Source organism: Rhea americana, unplaced genomic scaffold (assembly GCF_003343005.1).
Source record: "Rhea americana isolate MKP2758 unplaced genomic scaffold, rheAme1 scaffold_68, whole genome shotgun sequence".
NCBI classification, from domain to species: Eukaryota; Metazoa; Chordata; class Aves; order Rheiformes; family Rheidae; genus Rhea; species Rhea americana.
Window position 1 is genome coordinate 2,092,207 of NW_028186845.1, and position 20,541 is coordinate 2,112,747.

Here is a 20,541-nt window from a genome sequence, read left to right on the forward strand (position 1 = left end):
ATCTGCAGTGCGAGGTGCATGCACACGTATGTCAGAGGCTGAGGGCAAGTTCTGTTGAGCTGTTCACAGTGGCTGAGATCTGTAGTTCTAAGAGAAGGTGGTTTTACCGTGGCCTTAGCTTTAGTATGCCACAGGCCCCAGGGTAATCGCTAGAAAACATCCATCTGTTCTAATCTTGGGTTTTTCCCTTCACCTGAAACACACAGATCAAGCAGTATTTGTCCTTTGAGTATCTAAATTCAAAGTGATATGAATACTAAAGCACAACGACTGTGTTCTAAATGGAGTTAAAAAAATCCTCCTTTCTCTACAGAGAACATTTTTAGAACTCTCCCTGCCTTGTCTTACTTTACCAGCATGGAACAGGTTAAATATCATAACTATCACAAATATCGTAAAGCTTGGTAGAAATCGTCTCATTCATAAAGACGGAAATCTTGTTGTGAATTGCTGAGTCTTGCAAATGAGAAAAGGTGAATGTATTACACAATTTTCTTTGTTCGTTTGACGAGTATAATTTAATTTAAATTTAATTTTGTGTTACGTTACTAAAACTGTTTCCACTATTCTGTAGCATACTTATGAAAAGTGCTAAACTTAATAATAAAAGATCCACAGCACCTGGCTATTAAGTATTTTTCATGACTAGAATAGAAATGATGTGCAACCCTGTCAGAGTAGATACGTCACTGGAAGCAAAATAAACAAGTAGGGAATATTTAATTCTATTAAATCACTTCCTGACCTATATGCCATTAATATTGACTTTGAATGTCTTTAAAAACACATCTTAGTGTATATTCATTTAGATATTATGCATAATTTTATTTACTAGATTTGAGTGGCGCAATCAGTCATTCCTCAGACAGGTGTTCTATGACTAGTGAATCTTAATGGCAGAAAAATTCCTAAAACAGTGATTTTTCAATTAAATTTTAAAATGTATGAAAAAAAAACAAATGTTGAGATGATACTAACGCCTGTCTTTTCAAAAAGAAATCAACATAGCTTCAATCAGTTATTTAATTTTTGTTTTAACCAGCAATAGTTCAGAATACAAACCTAAACTATAGCCATCTGAAACTTGGAAATAATTTTTAGAAGCATTCATATAATTATGACACTTGACCAGTAAGTGCCATTCTCCTTATAATACAGAGATAGCGATCGTATGGGGGCCTTGCAGACTGAGCTTGCTCTAGAGTTTTGCCTGACTGCCAGCTAGCTACGATAGCCTTTTGGTAGGCTTAAAGCACGCTCCTGATGGCGCGTATCTGTATTTGGTGAATGTCTGCCTTTCTAGGAACAAACAGCAGCCTACTTGCTGGGATACTCTCTTTGATAACATTCTTACTCTGGTCAGTTTGGTGATGACATGTCAAATCCTTTTTAAAACARCTCTGCTGACTTCTGCATGTTGTTATCAGGGAGTACTCTTTTCATCTGCCTAATAATTTCTTACTCCTTGTTTTCCTTCAAACTCCATACGCAGTATTATTTGGTTTAGTGGAGGGAACCAATGTTCTTTTTGCTCTGAACGTTTGATGTTGTTCAGTCCCAGTAGAAAGCTCCTAAAAAAACTCAGCACAGCTGGAGATGCATCTCAGAAGTGGGAGTATGCAATCCTGTTGGAGTTACTACAGTGAGGAATCATTTGTGCTTCTGAGCTAACGTAATTATGGACTGCCAAAGTAAATGGCARACCTGAGTGTTTGAGTGTTTGTTTTTCCTCAGCGTGTACACGCTCGTATTTTACTCAGTTTCTAAGGTCTATCACTACRCTTCAATTTGCTTTGAATCTCAGTATTTTATGCAAAATACTACATTTTTCCCTTTCTTAAGGAAGAATAAAAATCAACCTTTAAGTATGAAATTGCTAACTTAAGTCATCTACCCTTTCAGTTTCCAGCTGCCTGGTTGACTATGTTTGATGCAGTGCTTATTCTGATCCTAATACCCTTAAAAGATAAATTGGTAGACCCAGTTTTAAAGAGGAACGGCTTGCTCCCATCCTCACTGAAGAGGATTGCAGTTGGAATGTTCTTTGTGATGTGTTCTGCATTTGCTGCAGGTAAGAARACAGCTTTGAGATCTACTTACATAGTTATTTCTTTAGCTACTTGCAATAGTGTTTTTTTTTTTAAAAAGAAATGCCTGACACACTAGTTCATGATTATACAAGAATCCTTTGCAAGGAGTTTTTAGAATGCAGCAGTGTGGATGCATTCCCCACAATGAAAGCTTTTACACAAAGTAATATTAAGCTTTTTTTTGGGCGGTGATAGAACTCGAGCATATTTTCTGCCTGAATAAGAGTGTGACTATACCTTTTAAAATAAACTTGTTAGTTAAGGTTTCCAGGGGCTTACACTTTGACATACACAGCTACCAGTGGGTTTTTTCGTATGCCTCATCTAGAGGAATTATTCGTCTTATGACCATGTTTTTTCAACCTAGGCTTTAGCTTCATTGATCAGTGCTTGAGTTGCCTGAACAAAGTGTCCAGCATTTGAWTGTGAAGCCTTTAGTCTACATAAAATAAAATTTATTGTAATACAGAAGTCTGTTGCCTGATTTATCGACCATTTATCTGGAAATTGAAAATTTACTTATCCTGAAAAACAAAGATATTCCGAAATAARTATATACCTTCATACAGTCTGACTTCCAAATATTATCTAAGCAAAATTCTACCTAAAATCTTTTCCATTTATGTGAAGTAATAAAGCTGGGTTATTACTGAAGTTTYCTCCCACTCTGGGTTTTTTCTTCTCTACCTTAATGTTCCCTAATGTTTAGGAATTATTCTAGTGTAAAATAGCTTAGCTCTAGCATGAAAGGAAAAAGATGGCATCTCTGTTCAAACCATAAATCAACTGCATTTGAGATGATTTAAAGTTTTTAAGCRCTGCTGAAGTGGAACTGAACATCTCAGCAATGCTTCATAGAACCTGTAGCTTTCATCTAGTATCACTATAATGAACATATTGATAAAGCATTATAGCATTATATAAATTAATTTCAGCACTTGTAATCTCCTGTATTTTACAGAGAGGGACATTTTATTGAGCTATTAAGATTTCTCTCAATGAGAGAGATAATTACCTTATTAGGCCAAGGTCACTTTGTATGTGGACAAGTAAAGTTCTTATGGCAAAGTCACTGAAACTTAAAATAGGAATGTGTCTCTTACTCCRTGTCACTTAGGACACACTGCAACCAGCACAGGAAGATAATGTAAAACATTTAAATGTCAGCTTTTTACATAGATCTTGCTGGCTCAATCTATAAGTGAATTCAAAACCAGCAATATATGTCTATATTAGTACTGAAAAAAAGCATATTCAGCTATCATAACTGACTTGGGGAATGATTTCATATAGCAGAATTCTTTAAAATATCAATTTTTTGTTAACTATTCACCTACAAATGTGATGCATGATTCTGTTGGTTTGCTCCTTGCCAACTCTTTCACAGCACAAGCTGACATGGTGAATTCTTTGGTCAGTGGAATAATTACCTGCAATTTGGCTGGAAAGTTTAACCTATTGGAATAGCATAACATCCATTCATCATAATATGAATCTGAGAGCTCCAATTGCAACAGCTTTGGGGTGTAGGGAAATACACTTATCTTAAGGGAGAGGAAGCTTCTGTTGATTTATATATTTCATAACATCTTTATTCTCTCATTGAATGGTATTTATAGAAACCATAATTCAGTATTCCTAAAGTACAACATTACTTCCAAACATTCCTGCCTTAGAGAGAGATACTGATTAAAATGTGGAATGTATGAAGATGTTAGTATCTTAACTTGCAGTCTTGGAAGTATCTTAATGATTTATTTTTGCCATATTTCCATTTTAACTTACTTATTTAACTAGCATTAGTTCTGGACACTATTTAGGCTGCCTATTAGATTGTTTATATTATTTTAAATATCTTATAAACTGTGTGAGAATACAACTGATTAGATTTAATGAACATCTGTTGTGCTTCATGCATTTTATTGTAAATTCTGAGCAGCAGTATTTAAGGTTATTCAGCTGGAAAATATACCTCATTTATAGAGTTTAAACAATTATAGCAAGAATTAAGATTTTTTTTTTATTATTGTAAGATTAAACCTGAAATTTTTCGCTACCAGAGTCTAAGCAAGAATCAATAGATTTGAGCTTCTGAAGTATTCAGCTTTGGAGAGAAATTTATGGCAAAGTTTGTTTAAAATGTAGTTACACTCCTTTGGGGGGCTAAATACCTGTTAAATTTGCYTAAGTCTTGAAGAATGTCACACACATTAAGGATCACTAGATGCTTTGAAGTGTGGTGATTTCATGTTGAATGTGTATGAATGAAAATTTTTTCCAAGCTCTTAGCTGATCGTACTGCTTTGTTTATATTTTAAGCATTTTAGAGTAAAACTGAATTAAAAGCTATATTAAAAACAAAATATCCAGAAACCAAGTTCTATTTTAGTTGCATCAGCTTTTCACAGTTCAGATTTTAGTGTAGGGCATTGAGGTCACTGGTGAGCTAAGAAAAGATTCTTAAAAATAAGATAGGGAAGCAGTCACCTAAAAAGAAGTGAGGGAAGTAACTTTAATTTGGGCAAAATGATTCCTAGTTTACTAATATCATGCTTGTAGATGCAGTGATTCAACACTGTAAGGTTGTAGTTTGTGAAAAAGGAATTGTCTTTAAAAAACAACTATGTATGTGAAAGCTCTCAGYTAATCTGCCTGGAAGAAGGTTAAGAATTTGTATAATTACTAAGTAAGAGTATAATCATGGTAATTCTGTGGAAGAAGAACTRTATTTCTTGAAATAATAATAGCAAAAGTAGTCTGAAATTGTTTAGATTAGGAAATAAAGAAATATGTATACACCTATTAATAAATTATAATAGTCATGCAGGACTGAATCCTAATTTAATTCTTAATATGAAGAAACAGTGTTTGCATTTTAGGTCAATCTATTTTTTTTCCCCCCACCCCATATAGGAATTCTGGAAAGCAACAGACTGAAAATTGTGAAGGTTAAAACAATTAATCAGACAATTGGAAATGTTACATACTATGCTGCAGATTTGCCAATATGGTGGCAGATTCCTCAGTATGTGCTGATTGGATTCAGTGAAATATTTGCGAGTATAGCAGGTAAGTCTTTGGTGTGTGTTTAAAATTGCTTCTGCATATCTAACATGAATGTTGGGTTCTCAGAAAATAAATATTTACTTTTCAAATCATTATAAATAAGCTGTAATGTTTCCAAATACAATACCTAAATATGCAGTGGCAAAGCACGTGTCATTTTTTAAAAAAATTGAAAACTGGCTATGTGAAAAGTTATTTTCATGACTCAGTTTCTAGAAGAACAACATCTAGAATGTTTGCATGTCATCCAGTCAGCAGTGGCTATTTACCAGCCCTAGCAGAAAACAAAATACTTGTTCAATACTGTGCTTGGAAGAATAGTTTTGATGCTGTGTTGTTTCCTCTGAATTCTCCTGCAAGAGTTAAAAATAAAATTTGCCATTCATCATTTTGTGGTTTAAAAACTGAGCTCACAGTTTAGAAAGTCAGTATTTGGAAACACCTTTTTGAGAAAAAGGGAAGGAAGAAACTATCTTAGCAAGATTTATCACCAGTTCAAATTCGCGTAACTTGAATTCTTACACCTCTGAAATAAGAATAATTGTGGATATTAAAAACAATTAGTTTTTATTGAATATTAATAACAGAGTAGCTAGTTTTTGCRCAGTTTTATCTGCTTTATTTATAAACCAGTTTTTCTGAAGTTATTTAATACTTCATGATACTAGAAAAACTGAGACGCTGTTCAAATCTTGCCTTTCTAGGACAAACATAAGTGATTTTTAATACTGTTCTGTGTGATGATGTGGACAGTTGTTTGATCATGCTGATCTTAAGCTGAAAGTGAAAGCACAGGCAATTTATCTTGTGTCACTGTGGTATGGCTAGCACTGGATTATTATGATTAAACAAGTGAAATGTGATTGTGACTCTTAGTGCAATGTTTATAYATTTGGTGCTTGGGAGCAATGCCTAGGTACCAGGAATAGAAAACTTCTATAGTCTTAGATTTGTTGGATCACTTTTCTGATGTTACGTAGAATTGTAGTGCTAGCTGCTCTTACTACTCCAGTGACTTGACTTAAAAATCATGTAGTACTTGCTTGACTATAGTTACTTACTAATGCATTTTAATACTGGTTCAGAATGTTGAACTTTGAAGATCATCCATTCAAACTGGCATTGCACATTGCTCTTTCCCTCAGATTCCTTAYGACTGAATTTCCTGTTTTCATTTCCCCTGTATGACACTAGTCTTAATCCTCATGCTCGGCAAACAGAATGGTTTAAACTGAAATACTCTGATTCTGCAAGATGGTAGCCCCAGGTGGTGGTAGCCCCAGCAGTCACATGGGGCTGTTTTTTTCCCACTCAATGAAAAACAGAACTTCTACTCTGTCAGATTTCTGATTACATGTATTCCACTGTCATCACAGTCAGGAATTAAACCAAGGTGGCTGGGCTGCTTGGCAAGTAGAAAAAATGTGGCTTTTGCCTTTTTCTATCTCTGAAACAGCTTTATCCCTTTTTAAAATAGGTACTATATTTCTGATAACGTTTTGTTGTCAAAGTTCATAAAATTGTTTCAACATATTTAAAATCTAGCCTATTTAGAGGTTGCATAAAAGGCCAGCTTCATTTTAGCATATTAACCCTTGCTGTGACCAYGTATGGCAGGACTGCAAAACGCAGCTTGTTTGTTTTTCCAAAAGCAATGCATATATTACATGCCGTCTAATCTTATRCATCGTAGCTTTGAACTCGGTGACCATTTCTTCTTTCTTGTTTCCTTTTGTGACACTTGAGACACTTTTCTTGTGTTTTCCATATTTACCCTCATTTTTCACCCAGCTACTTGAGAATTAACACAGATCATCTGCTCATTTGCTGTAAACTTTTCTTCCAAACTGTCTGGCATAGTCACTGCTGTCTTGTATTATAGTATATTTGATCATGTTTGAACAACAGCTATCACAAATCCTAACACTTAAAAATCTAAAGATGAAATTCTTACTCAGCTGAGTCACTTATTAAAAATAACACTACATTTGGTATTTTTCTCAAAAGAGTAAAATGAGTTACTTACCTTTAGTTACAACTTCAGGGATCATGCCAATTTAATCTGAACTCAGGCAAGCARATTACTTACAGGAAATGCTAGTGTTCATGCTAAAATTAATAACTTTTATTCTACTTAAACATTTTTGTTTCGCCTCTTTGTCAATCACTATTATCAGTTTATTGCTGTTCCCACGCAAAAAGTAACAAATGTATCTGCAAATTGTGAAAAGGTCAAGGGCTTGATGCAGTGTCTGTTGAGCTSCAAGTTGAGGATTGTTTGTACTTTCTCAGTGGGCTTCTTCATGGGAAGTAAAATCTTAAAAGCTTAAGCTTACGCTCTTCTTATGTGAATACCCTGCTGTTCTTTTGCACTTGCTGCATYTGTAATAACAGCTTTGTAACTTCAAAACCTGTTAGTTGGCCAATGTTAGAAAAAAAATGCAAATGCTTCTGTTTGAACCAGAGAGTCCATGCAGATCTTAATTGCTTTGTGTATTACACTTTCATTCAGTTTGTTTTACAAAGCTTTTTTTCCCCATCTTCTGATCACTATCTTAGCTGAATTTTTAATATCTTTAAGAAGGCCCCTCAAGACTTAATAGAACATACTTTACCAATTTGATATTAAACGTTGATATCTGTTTTGCTCTGAACTTCAGCTTTAGGAAAAGYAACATGTTAATGGTTATAAAGCTATACTGATTTGGAAGCATTTATTGTGAACAAAAAAGGACTAAATACCGTAAGAGCAGAAACATAGGTTTGTTTTTGTTTACTGTAAAATTAAGCATATTCTTATTATGCCACATTAGTTACACTTGAGGTACCTTTAAAAAGATGACACACATTGCGTTAATCTTTTGTATTGTTCTGTCAATCYTCTTAAAGCACCCTTATTTAGCTGGGAATSATAATCTCACATGACAACACCAACRAGAGGGTTTAATCTCAAAACTGCTTGTTTGAGGTAGCATGAAATCTTTATCAATGGCTGCCAGCAGGCAAGAATATCTCTGAAGACAAAGAAAAGATTTTKTGTTCTTTATGCCAGATTAAATGTTAGGGCTGCTGGAAACACTATTCAGGTTTAGAAGAGTGGCTTATTTTGTTGCAAAAAGTGCATAGTGTTATAGCTATTTTGTTTTGAGTTTAAAATATTTTTTTAGCAWTAATACTCAAGTCCAATGTATCTCTAAATGAACAATGACATATTCCTTCATATGATGTACTTGAGTTTAAATTGTTCAGGATATACAAAGCTTAGTAACCAAAATGTGACTGATATTCTGGAGACTTGTGACAGCTACAGTCATTTAGCAAGAGGATAAGAACAAGCTACTCTGTCATGAAAGTAGTTTTCTTTTCTTTAAAAGGGAGATTAGCCAGATAAATACATCTATGAAAAATCTGAATTGTTATTTTAGTGATAAAACACTGAAAAAAAATTTGTTTCTAATTCTCAAACTAAATAAAACTCATTTTCCCCGTTTCCACCTCRCTGCCTCTCCCATCCCTATAGATATTGTCTCATTCTGGTTTCAATTTAGAGCTGTGCAGAGCTGAGTTGCACCAAGAATGCTTCGGTTCTCTTCTAGGTTGACACTTTGAAAAGGAAAAGAGAAGCAGCATGGTGGTTATCTGAGATTTCTAATGACCCAGTGCAAAATGCTGTTAGATCAATAAGTAAGAACATACAGTTCTGAATCTTACAAGAACAGAGCTGCTCCCTCGCAACAAGCCAATTGACCTGACTGGCCTGAAGTGTTAAGCTTTTTCTTGAAGGGAAATACAGGTGTATTTCTGTTAAATCCTATCTGGAGTAGCAAAAGTCAAGTAACAGTGATGCTGAAACTAAAGCATACCTTTRTTATGCAGACATAAGATTTGTCCTTTTTCACGTCTACAATACTATCTCTGCCAAGAAAAACGATGGATGAGGTAGYGGATGCTCTCATTAATTTCAGTTGAGGCAGCCTATTTTGAAACAAGCATTTCGTCCTTCAGAGAAAAAGCTCTGCAAAGGCCATATTTGACTGTCTCTTGTGAATAATSCTATTTGATTTTTGGCAGGAATACTGCTCTAAACAGTGCTAATCATGAGCATTAGTCTTTGCAAGGCAGCACCTAACCCAGTGTGTCCTGTCAGTAYGCAAATTCAGTAGTACAGATTGTTTTTAAGTAGGTACCACCAGCTTGTTGTTCCTACTTTTACTGGTTGAAACTTAAGTGAGGAGAGCTTAAACTTTAAGTTCCATTTCTACAATACTTAAAATAATACACAGACAAGCAGTGGTCCCAGAGTATTCTAGAACAAAATTAAATTAAAATTAATTACTCCCTTTCCAGCTACAATTAATTTATTTGTGGGCACATACAGACTCAGTGGCTGCRTGTATCTCTGAGAAAAATAAATGCTCATGGTCAGTGCAAGGGTKTCCTTCAGTTCTTGAGTACTTTGTTCTCAGCAAGGAAGGCCATGTGCTTTATAAATGCTACCCAACAGATAGAAAATTCAGAAGCAAATGAAATGGGGGACATGGAAATGGAGTCAGCAGGTTCTTCGAACATCCATGCCAAAGCAATTACTGCATCTCTAGGCTATTTCTCAGCTAGCATTAGAAAGAGGGAAAGTGGCTGGGCCCTAGTCATTCTGCCRGTTTCCTTTTGTCAGACAGTCATTGGGACCAAGATTTGTTTCTGAAACCTACTTTCAGAAAACTTTCAGGCCTAGGTCAGAAAAAAACGTTTAGCAAAGTTTTAAGCTAGTTTCTCAGAATGATTCAGTGTTAGCACCACGTTTATCTAAACCATCATTACAACAAAGTTAGACTTTAATAAATTTCTGTTAAGGAGGAAAGACAAATAAATGAAGGGCAAATCATTTCTAGTTTGGACTTCCATATACAATTTTTATTTTCTAAGTCATTACTCATTGATGAAGATCAAATGAGTAAAGCCTAGAAATATAAGCTGTTTCTAAGGAAAATTTTACATGGAGAAATGATCGTGCTGCATCAGAAGATTTCTTAATGTTGAACATGTAATACTAGTGAGATCAAAGCGCTCATCTCAAATGTTGTCTATTTTATGGGTTGATATAAAACATATACTGATGACCTTTAAGAGGGCTTTTAAGGTAATTAGAGGGACCTGGAAATTGATGGTGATTGAATACCTCTCTTCCCTATCTTCTGAAATCTGCTAGTTTTAGATTTGTAACGTACTAGAAGTAGTATGCATCTATAACTTCTATTACACTGAACTAGAACAAACTACTTTTATTTCTTATATCTTACAAATGCAATTTTTTCTTTTAATACAGGTCTRGAATTTGCATATTCAGCTGCTCCCAAATCCATGCAGAGTGCTATTATGGGGCTGTTTTTTTTCTTTTCGGGGATTGGATCATTTGTTGGCTCTGGACTGTTGGCACTGGTGTCTATTAAAGAAATTGGCTGGATGAGTAATCATACAGATTTTGGTAAGTTATTCTCARTGTATTCCAATTCTATAAAGTAAAAGGCTTCCTTCAGAAACAGTTAAGCTACTACAGTTCCACATGCTCTAAGCTTAACACAGTATTATTTTGACTTTATAATTTATTTACTATTACGTTAAAGACAAAGTTTCAGCTTGCTTGTAATTACAAATTAACATGACTATGGAAAACAATGGTACCTTGTACTTCTGAAAGCATGGAAACACCTGTGTATTACTTGACCTTTGYAAGAGCTTGTTAATTACTTGTTCAACTGTTGTTTTWTTCCATTTTATCACTAGAAATTGCTTAGAAATCTTTGTATGTCAGTAAAAAATTATTTAAATTACTGATGTAGTTTAAAGAAGATGACTATATTTGCTCTAAAGTACTAAAACTACATTCTCGAGGWACGGGGAGTAAAACGTACGGAGCTTGCTTTCAGTGATTATTTAATTTTCTAGTTTCAAAAGACTTCATGGCAATTACCATGAGTTAGGTTTGTATTTCTGTCTGCTAGCTATTTATACTTTTTTTTAAAGTCCAAGGTAACTTKTGTTTTGTATTGTTGGTTGAAATTAAAAATAATTATTGGCACCAGTAGGTGGCACCTTGGGAATTTCAGAAAATCATACCATAGTCACTGGTTTAATTAGTTCCAACAGAAGGAGTGTGTAAACAGTTCTTAAACTGTATGCTAGCCCTGCTGTGTACACAYAGCTTAAAAGTGCTGCCCAAACTTGCTTTAAATTTAGCATGAGCGTATTTCCCATTTAAACTAGATTTGGATGCTACCAGAGAGTAACGCTGTCTGAAACGATACTTATGCTGTAAGTTGGTATCTTTGTTTTGTAAATGACAAAACATGACAAATAGCCTYAGCTTTATGCAAGTGTCCTCACCAAATGAAAATTTAATCACATTGAGACAGTTTTCCCTGCTCATTTTCATCCTAGGAAGAACATCTTGTTTTTACAGTTCTGTATAGGGCTAATTACATTGATAAGTGCTAAATAGGATAATCATTTGATACAAATTAATGTATGCAATATTTGATGCTTTTTTTTTTTCTGAAGCAGCTTAAAGAAAACAATCACTAATATTCTTCCCATACAATATATGGGTTGTGCCAAATACATCCAAAGTTGGTTAGAACTAGAATCTCTTACCCTTCCATGGCTGGCTGGTCAGCTGCTTTGAATAAGCTACTCAGCTCAGTGAACTATCCTTTGGGCAGCAGTCAGAAGTGGGTATTTCTAGCCTTCTCAGTGTAAAGGATTGCTGTACAGGTGAACCTTCTCAGCAGCTGTACCTCTGGGTCAAGCTTGAAGCACTCAGTGGGTGATTTTGATTTGTAGCATTTTGTATTGCTGCTACTTTTACTGTTTATATCTGGGGAATAAACAGGGCTTTCTCCTCTTTAATTAATTTCATTTGTTATAACATTATTGAAAGTTAATATCAAATTCACAGCTAAAATTTACTTAGGCTTTCAACGGTAAGAAATGTAAGAAGGAAGCTTTATGAACGAACGACTTCTGAATTTTTCATTCAGTGCTGCATAATATAAACACAGCTCCAAGTTTATACTGCTTACGCTAAGTACATTAACTCATGATCCCATCTGAGGTAACTGAGTTCCTCCTAAACCTAGCAAGAATGTTCACTTTCTGCTGGCAGTTCAGTGTTGATTGCTGTCATTGAAATGACTGTTATTTCTGTGGCAAAAACAGACTTCGTGGAGTTAATATCCCATCTCATAAAGGATAATTACTACTTTTTAAACACGTCTGCTCTTGAAATGGAGATTCACATGTATATTGTATTTTAAATGTCAAGGAAAGACTCATTTTAATTTTATTGCACTTTATTATATATTCATTTAATTGAATCTTAAGTTTCAGTAATTAAAGTAATTTAATCTGAACATTTATATGCATGCTGCATGAACAGCTTGTAAGGATGGATGTAKGCTTCACTACTTTTACTCTCTCTACCCTTTTTGATTATTATAATGGTCCAGTTGGCTGTGGCTCATATAGCGTGTTGGAAACGAGCCACAATATATTGTTCTTGGAAACACAGCAGTAATTAGTRTACATTTCTTAATAGAGGAATAATGTTTTAGCAATGAGCTTTCTTAATTTAGCATTATTTAATGTGCTACAAATCACTAATTTATAACAACTTCAAGGGAGTGTCGAAGATGAATTGAACCAAAAGAAACTGCATATGGTTTCTTGAGCTCTAAACTTTGTTCTAAGAGAAGGCTGAAAGAAAATTGCCATAACTGCTTGCTTTATACCTACAAAGTTGCCAAAGCCTTTCCCTAAAAACATAYATTTTTGTGATTCTTTCTATTTTCTTTCTTTGGCTTAGCAAAGAAGGGGGAGGTACCAGCCTCCTCGTGCACAGACACCATGAAAYGCTAAGTAAGGCTGAGAAGACTGATGGAGAGGGCTCTGTAGTACAGAAACATAGTACAAAAATTGATATTTTTACCTATTTCAGTTAAGCTGTAAAATATAAGGGCTTTTAAAAAACAAACACGCAAACAAAAAAAGAGTATCTTATCACTTCAGTATATTCTCTAAGCTCCTTAAAAGCATATGTAACAAGGACAGTAAAAGATCTTTAGTTGCTAGTCTGTATGAGTGTCACTTGGTAGTACTGGCAAAATGGGTAGCATAGGTACTGATTAGGGATGCTGGAGGAGTGTTTTTGATGCTAGAGTCTCTAAACAAAGTGTTGTAAGGACTTGCATGCGTGAAGGGAGTGTTGCATGTGTATGCTTCAATGCTTTACACAAATCCTGCTTTGTTGTTTGCTTTCCAAGTAATTTAGTCAGGGCTATTCAGAAAGTAAAAAATATTACCGAATAGTCACAGAAAGCAAAATCTACAAGCTYCTATACAGAATACATTTTGGAGAGCTGATTTTTGTCTCCAAAATTATTTGTCCAGGTTAAAGGAATCCCATTAGGGAGCTAACATCTAGCACTGCTTTTGTCTTGAATGTTGCATTTCATTGAGAGCTGTTTCTGAACAGTTTACAGTCCAGATTGTTTGCAGAAATTTCTCTGGCAAATCCATTTAATGGCTGCACCCCAAGGATGTTTTCTGTTGTTACTTTTAAAATGAATTATCTGTACAAAAATTGGTAAATKATGTCTATTGCTTACACTGAGAAAAAAGGTAAATCATACATGAAGAGAAACAGTGAGATTTTCCAGCTTTTTTATCTTAAGTCGGAAAAGAATTGYGGTTTTACAGCAAAAGAAACCAGGCTTAAAAATTATTAGCCTTTTAAAACTGTTCTGACTTTCCTGAAGCATGCCCACTGATGGATGTGCATAGTCTTTGTGTGCACAAAGTTCTTACARTGGTAACAGGAGCTTTTTGCATTTTTTTTTTAAGAGAAATCACACTGCAAGAGGTGTATCCACAGGGAAATTACTTAGTTTAAGCAATGGGAGCACAAAAGAAAGTAATCTTCAGACTTTGCGTCTTCCTCAGAAGTTCAATCTTTTGTTATGGATAATTGGTTGGGGGGAAAAAAAAAGTTCAGTCTGATGAAAATATCATATGGTTTGGTTTTGCCCATATTGCTACAGGAAAGTCTTCATTACTTAAGATCAAAGGGACTAATATTTTTAGCTGTATATTCTTTATTTATGCTTTTTTTTTTCTCCCTAATTCTTTCTAGGTAACATTAATGGCTGTCAGTTAAACTATTATTTTTTTTTGTTGGCTGCCATCCAAGGAGCCACTCTCTTGCTTTTCCTTATTGTTTCTGTGAAATATGATCATCAAAAATCGAAGATTAATGAGCTGGCTGCCAATGGGAGGATCTGATAACTGTTGTGAAGCAGACTTCATTACAGCAGCCCACAATGAAGTGGCAGCGCCCTGAGTCTATGAGATCTTATGTTTTCTCCAGTGAGACTCTTTTTTGTTAGACTTGCATGTTACAGGAGTTCTCGCCCCTGCCCCCTCTCACATAACATAGGTAAGTGCCTTATGTTGGCAGGGCTCATTTCTTGCACTACGTCCTGGCAGGACAAACACAAATCTTGGAAGTGTATTAACTATAGACGTTCAAGTTGCTCTTTGTTAAGCCTGAGATGTTTACTTAACTCTTGAAAGTTGGGACACTTACTTACACTTGGAAATTGAGTGTAACAAGTCACTGCTAACCATAGAAAGCTTTTGTAATGYGGATTAGTCCTGACTGAAAAAACTCTTAAGTGAAGAACTCTGGATCTAGAGAGACACCCAACARTCTCAAGCTTACCTTGAAGACACACAGAAAAAGAAACATTTTACAGGAAGTTCAAGCAATGGTTAAAAAAAGGAAAATGTATAAATCCTGAAAGTAATTTTTGGGGAGAGACAGAGACAAATTAAATTGCAGATTAGCTCTGACTTAAAAAGGAATGTAGTCTATAATTGATGTTCCACTGGAAGTATCTCAAGGATTTAAGTCCAAACTTGCAGTCAAGAGTATCCAACATTGAAGATTGAATTACAGGTTTCAGTAACTTGTCACATAGCTGATCCAGGTTTTAGTGCACAATAAAGAGTTGAGACTGAAATGATTTTGCTTTGGAAATGTTTTTATTTTATGATCAGCATTAGCTGTATCAGGACAATATGGAAACATACATCTGGTAACTCTGTGTATGTTCAGTCTAATGCTTTTATATCCATAAAGAATATTTTAAATATTTGAAGGGGGTGGAAAAAAATTGAAATTGGGTTCTGGAAAGATGAATGTACATCATCAGTTTTGAAGCCTTCTAACCAGTTCCTTCAGTCTTGTGTCCTAGTTCTGACATGCTACAGGGCTTGTACCTTTCAGCAACACATTCCTATAGCAGAGCACATGGTTTTACATTCAGCCTCTTGAACTTTAGTGATTCTAACAATTGTACTTCAGATTGTGTGCAGAGCAGTATGGAAAGCAATACTTTGCAAGAAATTATGCAGAAAGAAAATGAAATCTCAACTTTTTATTAATGTGTTAAATTTTTATAGTTTCTTTTATCTGCGTTTAAGTTGTTAAACTGTCCTTTTTTTGTACATGGACATCTTTTTAACAAGTTTACAAAATAAAATGAACTTCCATGCTGTGACTTTTGACCCTTTGTTTCTAGGTGAATAAAATTATACAGCAAATGTTTTGTTCTTTATCCATTATTTTCCTAAGCCTACATTGGAATCCTAGTAGAATCTAAAAGTACATTGATTTGTTTTGTCAGATAATATAAAAGCCTTCAAGCAGTCCTGTCTTTACCTAAAGATGAATCAGTGGAGATGCTTCAGCTATTGCTTTACTCAAAGCAGTTTACTTAATTTCACTAGTTATTCAGATTTTAATAYCTCAAATGAGGAAAAAACAGCAAGTATTTATTTTCCAACTTTGTTTTGAAAGCTCTGTGTGCTGTGTTTCTGGAATATCCCATTTACAACCAGTTAAAAAGGCCTACCATTAAGATGGTATAAACTGCACAAGGAACATAAAGAAACCAAATGATTTCTTTTTTGCTATCTGCTGTTTCACAGTCATGCAGTTTTGACATAGGGATAAATCTGCAGTGTATAATGTTTATTCCATTAATTTCTGAAGCATTTATAATCAAGAGAGAATTATATTGTGCTTGCTAAGTATTATTCAACTAAGTTTATGAAGACTTTGCTTTTGGAAGTGTTCCTTCTTCCAAAAGGTTCTTACTACTCTGAGAAACATTGCTGCTAGTCTTAGATGGCATCAASTTTGACTGTGTACTTTCCCCTTTTCCAGTAAGTAAACTTAATTTCACCTATTTTTTTCCCCAAAGTCTAAATGTTTTTAACAGCGTTCATAAGTTTCCCATCTACCATGGGACTGCTGATTATAGTTAAAATGGACTTTTATGGAGAATTTTATTTTATGAAAAACAGAGTCATCCTCAGACTACCAAGTAAACTGGAGGTCTAACAATAACTGTGACAGCCTATGCAGGCAACCTTTGAAAATATTAAACCTGGTACAGATTATTTGGGAAAGAATATTGTCCATAAATATTAGGTGTGGCTATTCATTATTTAAGGGAATACCTTTTATCTTGTCACAAGCATATAGTAGATGTCTGCTTGTTTCTTTAGGGCCAGGGTTGCTTGCTCTAACACTCTGGAGAAGAGACTGAACRTGCAATCAATCAGTTGTATAATTTAATTTTTATTTGGAATGACTTGGCTAAGCTCCAGGCACAAGTAATTATGACCATTTATGAAGATTAATCTGGCACTTCTCATCAAAAGAATGAGGCCTTTTTGAGGCCTTTAGCTGATTCTTCCTTCCTTTCTTATCTTCTAGCATTCCCACTACAGTCGCATAAGTAAGATTAATCTATTAACTTTGTGACTGAGCACAGCACCTCATTAAAGGAATACCTTAAAAAGTACAATTTGCATTTAGTTATATTCACTTCTTAGATTGTTGTAGTGCAGTAAAAAGATCTAACAGGAGTCACCTTACTGGACATATCTAAGCCTCTGACTTTGCCAGGTATCTTAAATTCAACGCACACCATTGAAAAGCAAGCATTTGATAAAGATGACAGCATACAGCTWCCTAAAGTTCATTACTGTTATCCACAATAAATTGTGGAAAAGAATAAGCCTGTGCCTTATAATGCCCRTAACAAGCTATAATCTAATCACATATGAAAAGCAGCTGCCCTAGACCCTGCGTTTCATTTGAGATCGTGAGGTGGATGTATGGGCTAYGTCTTGCGTAGAATACAAGCTCATATAACTTGCAGCTCTTCTGATAATACAGGAAGACCTGTTTTCCTGGGCCTTTTGTGCTTTTATGTCTATATTGAATAYTCCTCTTCAGAAAACAGGATTCTTTTAAACACTTTTTCTGCTTCTATAAATCTCCAAAGAAGTGAGTTTAATTACAGTATTTGAGGCATCTATCAGTATTTCCCTTAAAAGTCTATAGTTAATTCTGTATTTTTTTTAATTGCTCAGGGCTGACACTTTATCAGACAAGAATTCAGCTCAACAGTAAATTTGTCTTAAGATGTATAGAGTTCTTAGTATTTTTTGTATTTGAAATTGCTTTTTGAAAAGCTTTATCCCAGTGATTTTGTTTATATGCAGGGCAAGTTACCTTAGTGCAGACAAGCTCTTTGGAGAAACACATTACAATGATGTTTTTGATTTCAGTAGTCAGTTGTTTGAGATGCAAATTCATCTTTGTGGAAGCAGACTCTTTTTTTTTTTTTTAATCAATGTATGCTATTGGTGAAGTAATGCATACACCTGAGAGCATGGTACTGGCTGGACCCAGAGCAAGGATTTCACCTTGGAATTAAAATCTATGCTGTGAGCACTGTAATGGAAGAATTATTTTCTGTATCAGTGGAAAGAATAATTGTCAAAACCTGATTGGATAGTAACTGGATGTGTTTACACATGTTTTCAACTGTGCTTTACTATGTCACTAATGGTCTTTTAACCTACAGTCTTTTAGAGTTAAAAGATCATAGTAAAGGATAAAAAACATTATATATCCACAATCAGGAATTAATTACAATCCATCCTAGTACCTAATATTAATGCTTGAAAAGGAGATAAAATAACCTAGCRTATTGGGGAATTATCAGCGTATTATGAAGCAGGAAGCTTAAGTGGCTGATTTATATCCTGAAGAATAAGGGCTTACTCTTCTTTCCATTCCTTGATTAATTCCGCACTCCATGAGATGCATTTTTGATTATCTTTCCTTAACATGCTTCCTTTATCAGGACGTTCTCCTACAGTGAGTAAGTTCAAAATACATACGTAACATTAACAGATGTCCTTCAGTGGGAGGAATATCTTTGCACAGCTAAGCTGTGACAGTGTTTTGGGTAGACAATCCTGAGCTAGCTAGTTACTGATCAGGATAGCTACGACACACATTGGTATGGACAGTCCTTGGCGGCCCTGCTGCTTCAGGGAGATGTCATCAACATCCAACAAGCAGTCTTGGGTCTAGTCTACACAAATTCAAGTATATTAAGACTGCAGTGGAGACATTCAGTACTGTATTCCTTCTTCAGTGCATAGCTACAATACAATATTTTACTGTAAAGTGTTTTACATCGCTCTTACTTGGAAGTGTTACCTCAGTAATGAGCTTGTGATAGAGAGTCCATAAATGACTTCTGACAGGGAAAAGAACACTTTAACTGAGCAAGGGAAAACAAGATAACTATTGCCTATACCTTAAAAAAAAAATAGGACTTCAAATAGATAAAATTCTTTTTGAAAGCTATAAAATGTTCTCGACCATCTCTGCACATTTTATGCTGTTCATCACAATCACTCTCTCTGTCCCATCACCTTTCCAAGGGTAGTTTTCTCTTTACTCTGAGCTCTAAGGAGACTCTAAGGTCTTGAATTGTTCTGGCTGCTGTAGCTGTGGAAGCTGGTTAATACCACGTACTGAAACACAAAATGACTATAACACATTTAAATAGCAATAATCATTGTAAACTTGATCACAGTGACAAATGGCTTTACTGTCGGGCAACATGCTATAAACTACTACTCTGGAAACTAAACATCTGTAAAGAGCCGAGTTCTGCTCAGAGGTAGGATGCAGGGGATGGGGGGAGAGATTTTTAGGCAGATTGCTGTGCAGACACTGTAATAATAAAAACACAGTGCAAGATTCCCATTAGTCTAATTCCATATTGTAAAGTTTTATGGAGTAGTCTAGAGTTAAAGTACAACTTTCTAAAGTTGCATGACAAATTAATATACGTWTAGAAAAATCTGGATCAAGTTCCCAAAGTGGTTCATGAAATAAGTAAGACATACTGGCAGACTTTGAAGTGAGTTTTCATCCTGCGTATGCTAGAAGGATGATAACAGRAGGACAGTAACTCTTGAGCCAGGGAACAGAGAGAAGGATCCTAGTGAGGCCTGTAAGTGCAGCGCTACATTTACATTCTTGTTCTTTCCTTTGAAAGATGTCCAGAGCATTTGATAAAATCTATCCCCTCAATAACTGACGTGCTGCCACCTCTGGGGAAAAGAATAATAAATCAGATAGAAAATACAGGAAAGCAGTAATTGAAAGGATGACATAAAGCAGCTGTACAGATGCATGAGTTTGTGTGACATTGCATCAGATGTGATGCTTCTCTTTTTATTTGATGTCTRCATTTAGAGGGGTGGCATTTTTTGCAACAGAAAACTGTCTAAAGACTAGGGATARCTGCAAGAGCACTAGCTTGACTCGTAACTTCTTTGAAGGTTAGACAAAACTACGCTAACAAAGCATTTCTAATAGGGAAGCAGTTACACTGGCACGTAAGTACTCCTTTATAGCTTAATGATATTGTATAATTTCACAATAACAATTCTAACCCAAAGTTGAGCTGTTGGTTTCATAAATGCAAATATTGTCATTGGWTTCAGCATATTCCAGTATTGCTCTTAGGTTAAACTAAAGGAATTTTTTGGCTTCTTTTTTAAGACATTACTGATTGATAACCTCTGTACCTTCTAAATAACTGTTAGCTCATCCCAAATGAGAATGTGTTATTTGATAGACATCCAAAGATTTCAGGTTTTTGGTGCAGAAGTGAATATTGTATTAAATGTCACTGATAAGGGGAAATCGATTAACAGATGTTTTAAAAGCAGCAGTGGTGCTGGCCACTTCTTCTGGTTTCTGCTGCTTATCAGGCAGCCGGCCCAGTGAYGAACCTTAGAACTAGCGCAGCTCTAGGGCAGATGTTTTATGACCAGAGATGATAGGCTGGGCTTGAGACTAGAGTTCCTGGAGTAAGGTGGGAAATGTACYCTTCCCCTTCTCTTCCTAATAATTAAAAAAGGACAAGTGGTACACTGCRGGGGCTCA

General features: G+C 35.1%; 1 protein-coding gene across 1 annotated transcript in view; it reads left to right on the plus strand.

The window, feature by feature from the left end:
• SLC15A4 (solute carrier family 15 member 4) overlaps positions 1 to 15,812 on the plus strand; it is a gene marked incomplete at its 5' end in the record, with an annotated part of 29,899 nt that extends 14,087 nt beyond the window's left edge. Inside the window, 4 exons of the mRNA XM_085321062.1 lie at positions 1,903 to 2,071; positions 5,004 to 5,159; positions 10,480 to 10,638; positions 14,341 to 15,812. Coding sequence (XP_085177188.1) covers positions 1,903 to 2,071; positions 5,004 to 5,159; positions 10,480 to 10,638; positions 14,341 to 14,489 — 633 coding nt within the window. The remainder of the gene's footprint in view (positions 1 to 1,902; positions 2,072 to 5,003; positions 5,160 to 10,479; positions 10,639 to 14,340) is intronic.
• Between the last annotated feature and the right edge of the window lie 4,729 nt (positions 15,813 to 20,541).